The 8,964-nt window shown below is 45.4% G+C and overlaps 1 protein-coding gene across 1 annotated transcript; it reads left to right on the top strand.

Annotated features, from left to right (window-relative positions):
• The first annotated feature begins 1,437 nt into the window (after nucleotides 1–1,437).
• LOC105568643 lies at nucleotides 1,438–6,182 on the top strand. The gene is made up of 3 exons (XM_012024468.1): nucleotides 1,438–1,649; nucleotides 4,020–4,136; nucleotides 5,967–6,182. The coding sequence occupies exons 1-3, from the start codon at nucleotides 1,477–1,479 to the stop codon at nucleotides 6,130–6,132; spliced, it is 456 nt and encodes a 151-aa protein (XP_011879858.1). The 5' UTR covers nucleotides 1,438–1,476; the 3' UTR covers nucleotides 6,133–6,182.
• The last annotated feature ends 2,782 nt before the right edge of the window (nucleotides 6,183–8,964 follow it).

The raw sequence follows: 8,964 nt of genomic DNA, 5'->3' as shown, positions 1-8,964 counted from the left end.
TAGCACACAGGCCTTGAGCCCATGCCCGTTTTACAGGGCTACACGGTCTCCGAAGCTTATCTACACCAAGTGTAGACGAAGAAATAATTTTCGACAAGGTAATATACGTTTGTGGCGAGATAAAATGCCTGCTATCTCGTTGAGTTTCCCGCCGTCTTGTTACCGCGGGAGGTAACTGCCCCATGATATTCCACTTCAATAATCTCGAGGTGCGCAACGTTAACGAGATTCCATATAATAGAAGAACGGCTGTGCTAGCACGCCTCCGTGAAACGACCCAAGTTTTCGGCCGCTCGTAATTCCGGATCGGGGCGCGTTTCGCCGGACGCAAGTAGGGCGGCATGCGCGATCTCGGGCGAGAGGCAGAGTCCAGGGCTCATTATCGTGTTTCCACGAATTCGAGCATCGCGACGTCCCGGAACACGAGGACGTTCGCCCGCGGTTCGTTGACCGGTGATCCGGCGCGAATTACTTGGGTACAGAACGGGGAATGGGTATCGGATGCGGGACCCGCGCGTACGACGAGCTACTTCCCGACGACGCTCACCGGTCGGCGACGACACCGCGCCAACGTTCGCCATGTCGCGGCTGCTTTTTTGGGTATCCACGACCGTTGGCCTCTGGGCGAATTTTTGGTGTTGCCGTGCGATACTGCTGTACCCTGAGAATACCTTGTTTCAGGTATCTTGAAAATTTACCGTAAATTTTTATAATACGCGTATCTTACCTCGACGGCAGAATTTACTGGGTTAACGTTTCACTCTACTTCTATCGCCTCGGGAGCAGTTTTGTATTATTATTTCGGAGCCCTTTACCTCGCCCAGTGCCGCGGGCGCTTTTTCGAAAAACGCTTCTCGCAAACGTTGCCCCGCAATCATTCTTTAGAACAAATAAGCTTGCAACAAATCCGAAGTTGTATTGTATTTTGTTAAACGTGTACGTCTACATTGAAGCTTCGCGAATCAGTTTGTTTTATGAACTTTTTAATTTCGCAGGTTCTGATAGACGACAAAAAATTCTGCCACCGGACGAACTGGCGTTTCAATCGAGTCGTAAACTATAATATTAAAATGAAATTTGGCCGCGCATATCGATGAATTGTTACGAGAGCTTTTAATTCGTTTGCTCAACAAAATATTACCGCCGTATTAAATATTTATTTGCGAGTCGTCAGTACGCTAATTAGCAGGTGCCGCTAATTGGCAAATCTCGACCAACCGTCTCTTCTCGAGAAGAGCGTTCGTATTGAGCAAAATTTCTCGCGATAATTGTGCTTAAGGGAGAGAAAATCTTTACGGGATTTAATTACATTGAAGTCTAATTAATGGCTCAATTTAGAATAATATTAAAATATTAAAACGAGGTCACATAAATAAATTCACGTTCGGATGGTTGCGCTCTCTGGCTCGCGCTTGAATGCCTTTTTGAAGATGTAATCTCGGAACATTTGCTCGACAGTTTACTCTGGGTATCTCGATGCCGGTGGCGATGACGAAACGAGGCGGCATCGCCTTCTCCTCGGGATTTCAACTCAACTACGTTCTACCGTGGAACTTGTCGCAGTTCGAACCGACGATAATTCCCGCGAGACACATCAGGGATCTCGATTTGCAGGAAACTTACGTCACCATTGAGAACCTCTTGGACGAGTAAGTTGCGCTAATCGCTCCCCGTACGTCTTCCCCTTAAAGAGCTCCGCCGTGAAATGCACTTTCCTTCGCAGCCTCGGCGGCAAGATCGAGGGGAGAACATTGAAACGTTTTACCCGCTCGCGCGCTTGTGTATGCATTAATTAAATTTGCCGAGAATGAGAGCGAGAGAGGCGGCCGGTAAAAACTCCCGGCGGATATATCAATGGTTTCAATTTGCGCGGCACTTAACGCCATCGAGATTGGCCGAACGAGCGAGTTGTCGTCCTCGTTATTCTCTTTCCGCTATTCTTTTGTTCGCCCTCGTACACGCGGCTCGGGAACAAGCGCGCGCAATTTTACTCGCCGGGTTTGCACAATGGACAGCCGGGAGATTTGAATTTGGAGCCGGGGAGAACAAATGTCGCGCATTACCGCGCAAAATTGCCCGATGAATCAATAAACTCGCGTGGACGCGCGCGAGCAAGTCGGCGTGTCTCTAAATAATTAACTCTTTATTCCCGCTATCCGGTCGCTCGTTGAAGTCGCACTTGCTGTCCAGTTACGCACTGGTTTTTCTCTAATTCACACCCAGGGCGAGACTCCAGAAGTGTCTCGTCATCAATACCGATATTGTCAATAGTATAGTCCTCAGTGCCAACAGTCTTTTAAGATCTCGTTACGCGTCACAAATTTTTCACGCTATGCATCCCGCGATATTTGATGATAGGCGGTCATTTCTGTACCTTGCAACATAGTGAAAATGCTAGAAGTGAACAGCTTGGTCTCTTTCTAAGTTAGAAAGAGACAGAGCTACTCCCTTTTAGCATTTTCACTACAGTGTAAGACACAGAATTGGCCCACAGACGTGATCAATGATCAATCTTGCCATCCACATTTTGAAAGACGATTTTATACGCAGACTATAAATTTATTAATAGAGAAAGATTTAACTAATAAGGTTTATTTAATAGGAAAACATTATGTCTCTTCCCATTCTTATTGATCAGATAAACATACGTCATTTTACTCTTTACCGAAGACTAATTCGAGTCGTTAGTTTTAGAGAGATGTTATCATTCATTGTGCTATTGTTAAATTGATTTATTACTAAAGTTCCAAATTTCATTCGACCACAACTAGCCACATTTGTTAATTAACCGGTCAATGCAGAAAATCGAATTGGCGAGTCGCCCGCCTGGAGTGCAGGGGGAGGTTCAGGTTCAAACCCTGGCTGAGGTAATATTCTTCGCAGGAAATTTTCTGCATTGACCGGTTAATTAACAAATGTCTCCAGCTGGGGTCGAATGAAATTTGGAATTTTATTATTATACTGGCAATTTGAAGAGACTAATCCTTGAATTATTACTATTATTAACTTGAAAGAGGCGCAAGAGTGTACGGTCAACAGTGCAGGCTACGCGAGACTCCGCCGGTTTTACTTTCGGTGAGAAAGGGCGTCTCCCTTCGGTCACTATATCACTCGCGCCTTCACTCTACGTAAGTGGGAGTTGCCTGCCACAGGATCAAAGGGCGACAGGGGTAAAGACGACGACTCGAACATAAATTAATTGGGACATAAGGCAATTACTCCGCTGGGATGCAGAGATAGCGTGCACTGGCGGGGACGTACGTTATAGACGAGGAGCTTGCCCCGGGAAATAACAGTAGACTTGTAACAATAATGGAAAATAATGCCCGGCAGAAAGCGCAGATTCGAAACCCCGAGTTGTTTCGTAAATGTGTGAGGGATAATTTCGAGTAACCACATTCAAGTTTCTCCGCCTCGATGTGTCGTGAAGCGTCAGTTATTTATGGTTTATGATTGATATTACATGGTTTTTCGAAGAATTAATATAATAATGGAATTAACATCAATCTTCCGGTATTAATAGAGGAAAGGCCCCTATTATGAGATAGGCTTCTAACACGAGATAGCAGATTTTCAACGTCTAAATTCAATCGCAAATCTTTCTTCGTAACGATTACACGACAGATTTCACTCCAAGGGCAATAATTTCAGAGTGAGACCAACAGATGATGCCTATTAATCTAGCAGCAACCCCGCTATCTCATATTAGAAACCTATCTCACAATAGAGGACTTTCCTCTAGTAATAAAGGAAGGGCCTCGAGCGCTTCCACATATTTATTTAACAATAGTAGATTTAAAAAGAAATTTTGATGGCGGCTGCCATGATGATTCCATCGTGAACGACGTTTATCCATTATCTTTTTCATACGTAATTCTCTTTCGTACTTGTTACGACCGTTTCTACTCTTTAAGATTCCATTGGCATGTCGCTTTAACAAAATTACCTCGGTGTAAAATTAGAATATGAAAGAAATCGCGGGACGGCGAGAGAAAGAAGTAAGAACGTTGACTCTTCAGGCACGGCTGGCGGGACGGCAGGCAGTGCCTTTTGAGGACCATCTGCGAGCTCGCGGAGACGCCCCTCCGCAGGACCCAGCAGGACGTCCTCGGGGAAGTGATCCACCTAATTTTAACGTAAGTCAATTGCGACGTTTCTGCCGCTCGCGCTTTGACTCTCCGCGAGCGAAATCGATGTACGTCCGCGCACTTCCGGAAACGAGATTTGTCACCGGGCGGGGAAGGAGAGTCGTGAGTAATGAATTCCTTTGGAAGCTTCTAACGGCCGACGGATTTGTTAGAAATAATGTAGAGGCTCTCGAAGGTATTCGCACGCAAATATACGGCTCGAAGATGTGGGTCAGCAGGGCAGGGATTCGCGTCCCATTGTAGCGAATTCTTCTCGCAGTGCGTGAAACCAAAGTTTATCTCCTTATAGACTATCGGGGCTTTCGGGACAGAGTTCTACCGAGTTTCATTCTTCTCAGCATACGTCTCCTCTTTCTTCACAGTCCCGCAGTTAACGGTTGCAAAGAAAACCAAAGCTATACACTTCTTTTTCTCCGACAAAAGGAAGATCCATTTTTTTTTCGAACATGATCTTCGGAAATATCAAGCAGCGACTCAAAATAAAAATTGAATCGAAGGACACGGGAGAATGCACGCTGCGTTAATCTTCGCGATTCTTTCGTCGCGGATGAGATTTGTCTTCGCGTGTTCGTGATACAAAAATTCGGACACTTACCGAGACTACGTCGATTTCGAATTTTTCCCAGCAATAAACGCGGCGCGCGAAAGCTCCGTCGAAACGTGAATATACAGGGGTCCCATTTCAACTTGGACAGTAAAATATCTCAAAAACTAAGCCCAGCAAACAAAAATGTTTCAGACAAAAGTTGTTCATATTAATTACTAGAATAAGTTAGTGAAACATTTTTGTTTGCTAGGCTTAGTTTTTGAGATATAATATTTTACTGTCCAAGTTAAAATGGGACACCCTGTATAGGGCGGGGTGGCGTTTACAGTTTTGAATGCGTGGCTGCGCGTATACACGCAGCTGTCTAGATGACTGTAAAATCCGGGGGGGGGGGGGGAAGGGGCCTCGTGTTCGGCAGAATCCTAATTGAGCGTCGGTCGAGCAGCAGATGGCTGTTACATCATGTAAAATATTCGCCCGTCCGGCTACAAGCCGTCCCGTAACCAGAAGCCACGAAATTTGCTATTCCAAACGCGCCCGCGTCCGCGTGTGTTCGAAGGAAATTGCGCCCGGGCTAACACCGGCGCGGTAATTGCGCGACTAAGTCTAGCGCGTACATTAAGTTTCCGCGACAGAAGTGTTTCTCTCGAGATTTTCGCCGGGCACCACCGTCTTCTTCCACCTCGGCGTCCCAGCGGCCCATCCGCGGGAATCCCTCCCGAAATAATCTAACGAAACGCCAGAGAGACCTCGCGGGTATAAGCCTCCGTTCAAGTATATTTCACAAATTAATGCCGACGAGCCATTAATTGCCGAGCATGCAAATTTCTGAGATTTCCGACGAATATCCGAGGCGTCCGCGCAGATTCATGGTCCGTCCAATAATCGTTAATGTATCGGAGGCGGGGGATAAATTAGGATACTTTACGCAAACGTGGCGAGAGATTTATTGAATATTACAGAACGGCAGACGTACGGTTTTATAGGACACGCCAATTGCGGCATTTATTACGTGCACTCTGTAAAACCACATTTTCCAAAGTCGTGCGACGTTCGTTAGAATTTCAATTTCTACCCGCCATTGGAAAATACGCCAATATGTAAACGCTGTGTATTCTAAATAGAGGAAATTAATAACTCGTGTTGTCGGGGGAATGAGCGCTTCGACTACAGAACGCTTCGAAAGATATTGGATAACGTCCGATGCGGTTGAGTAATCTAAAGCTTGACGGGAAGTGCTCGAAACGATTTAATCTGAATTTCCCTCGCAGGCCTACGGAGGACTCGCCGGTAGCAATTAATTCCAGTCACCGGAGCGCCAATGAATTGTATCAGGAAGCCGAACGGCTGGGCAGGTCTGGGGGCGATTGCGTCCTAACGTATCCCGGCTGCATCGAGTCGCCGTTGGAATCATTTACAGAAATTATATTCCCTTAGGACGCCTTACGTAATCGAATCGTATCCGCCTTCGTTCCTTTCACAGATTAAGACACCCCCGAGCCTAGTCGCGCGTGTCATTTTCGCAATGTTTATCGTGGAAAACTCTTAGGCCCGGGTTTTCGTTTTCTGGTTAACTGTTAACTAGAGGTTAGTCGACTCTCTACCTTTTTCTATATTATTATCTAAGGCCCAGTTTCACAAACGTCGGTTAACTGTTAACCAGAGTTCAGTCAACTCCCTATCTTTTTTTATCTTATTATTTAAGAGGAGGCGGGGAATCAATTAGTCTTCGGTCAGCGGTCAACCGACGTTTGTGAAACTGGCCCTTAATGCGCCCAGGCACCGCATTCTCTTCTCGGCGAGACTGCACTCTCAGAAAACGATATGGGACGGATGACATACTTTTGTTACGAGGTAAATTTGATCTGTGCGTTCGTGCGAATGCGGACGACGATGGGAATTTTCGGCTTGCGAACAGTTGCGTTTCCCGATCGCAACCAAACGAGGTTGAAAAATCGAGAAAAATGTGCTTTAAATATTGCATCAACAATTTAGCATTGTTCCTGTTTGTGTGAAAATGACACGTGTCGTTCCATTCCCGTAGATATTTCAGCTTAAGCCGTGAATGTAAAATGAAACATTTATAACGGGCTAAAAAAAATAAAATATTTATAATAAATGTGATAACCGTGTGCGGGACAATTACTCCTGATACTTTTTAAGTCCCCCATTTTGTACACTTCTTCCATTTCTACGTAATCTATAATACATTTGCATTTTGCGAGGTGCACAAAAATCGACATGTATTTGACTAAAGTATGCAGAATTCATTTGTACTCGGACGAATTAATTGTAAGCGTTTTCAGGAGTGATATTTACTTAAGACGTTATCGCACGCTGCAAATTTAAGCTAATACATTTTATTAGAAAGAACATGAAGGTACAAAATTAATTTTTCCTTTGTCTTATCTGACAAACATCTGAGCTTCTGTACTTTTCATTTTTGTATTACTGTAATTCTGGTTCTTTTACACATGATATTTTTATAGTCTTGAGATTCTGGCTACTCGGCACTTGTCTGATTTTAACGTGGCATTTTGAAGAACTTCATAGAGTTTCCTGAAATTTTACCATACATTTTATTAGTAAAAAATAATTTGAAGTAAATCTATTTACTTAGTTTAAAAAATTTTTTGTCAGTGTACATTTTACTGGTAAATGTGTCTGTATAGAACTGCGTGGTATAAGTTCTCACTCAAGAAAAAATTGCGAACAACATCCATTGGCGCGGCGCAACGATCGAGTGACCGTGTTCCGTCGCAGCCTCGCGATACCAGGGACGAAGAGAGGGTCCTAAGTAAATTTCGCTGTCGGGTCTCGCCGTGAGATAGCTTGAAGAGCGATATACGACGCCCGATTTCTTCTCGCCCACGTATCTGCCGGGGACTCTTTATCTGGATTCGTAAATACCGCGCATCCCGTCCCCGTTTCGTCCTCACACCTCCTCCCGTTCTACACGGCCTCCGCCTTATCCTCCCTTCCTCTTCCGCCCTCTCTCGTTCCCCGTATCTTCCGACGACTTTTCCTTCCGCGTGTCTCTCGCGCCATCGAAAAAGTTACGTGTCTGGGGCTTCGTGCACGGGCACGAAGGCGCCTGGCGAGAGGACGATCCGCGGAGCGGTGGAGCTTCTCCGCTGGACGATGATGGAGCGCGCCTGGTCACGCACTTTCGCGTGTGTCGGCCGCGCGCCGTGTACCGAGTGCCCTAGAATCGGCGAAAAGTGGACATAATGGTATCCCTCTGCGAGATTCAAAGCCGATTTTCGTGAGCGAGTGTTTGCTCAAAGCGATTTCTCGCGTTAGTTTGCGGACTGGGCCTCGGGAGACGAAAGGATATTTTTCATTTCAACAGAGCTTTACCAAGATCTTCATTTCAGGTCTAATCGTGCAGATGTGCTGAAGTTCGATAAACGACAATCGCGCTCCGGGTGGTTGCTAACAAACGAATTATCTCATACGGTATCGCTTGAATGGATATGTTTAAACATTTTGTCGGCATCTCGAAATTGAAATTTGTAGAAAAAATATCTATTTGCATAATTGAATAGTCTGACGCAACTTGTCCGTGCGATTTCTCGTCGTAAAATGCCGAGAATAGTCCGACGTTGCTTAATTTTACGTTTATCCTTTGTATTTTGGGAGATCGCGCCGCGTTCCTGGTGTTAAACACACTGTATTACACTCCTGGGATTAACAGTTACACGCGCGATAATAGTATAATGTTACAATAGAATTACGCGCTAGAGGATTACGTGGCTTAATTAATTAAACAATCAACCATTCGTAGGTAACGAAATGTTACAATTTTGCAGGTAAAGGATGGATCGTGAGCTACACATCCATCTTGCTCGCTATTTTCTGCTGAAAGAATAGACTTTTCCTCCCCCCCCCCCCCGTTTTGTACTATCCAATTTCGCTCAACCAACTCAACTTTATTGTCTCCCGTTTCCATCTTCATTTATCTTCTCCGCCCGACCTTCTCCCTCTAATTTTTATTCGTCCGCGTTCGAAACTTCCGCGTCCCGGTGCCCCGAAAACCTCAAGTGTGAAGTATCGGAAATAAGATTACTCGCGTTATTTCGCGCACGGCGCGCGGCGCATTACATAGTTCCATTATAGCGCGTCAATTAAAACTTCGCAAGTCATTAACTCGCGGAGATTTACCCTCGACGTAGAGTAACGACCCCCTTCTCTATTTAGTCCCGCGCCGATTTACGCTCACCCCCTTTCTTTTCGACCCCCATCCCCATTTATCTCATCTGGGGCCTC

This window comes from Vollenhovia emeryi, unplaced genomic scaffold, assembly GCF_000949405.1.
Source record: "Vollenhovia emeryi isolate VEMERY1.0 unplaced genomic scaffold, V.emery_V1.0 DF939128.1, whole genome shotgun sequence".
In the NCBI taxonomy this organism is placed as follows: Eukaryota; Metazoa; Arthropoda; class Insecta; order Hymenoptera; family Formicidae; genus Vollenhovia; species Vollenhovia emeryi.
This window is presented reverse-complemented; position numbering and strand designations above follow the sequence as displayed.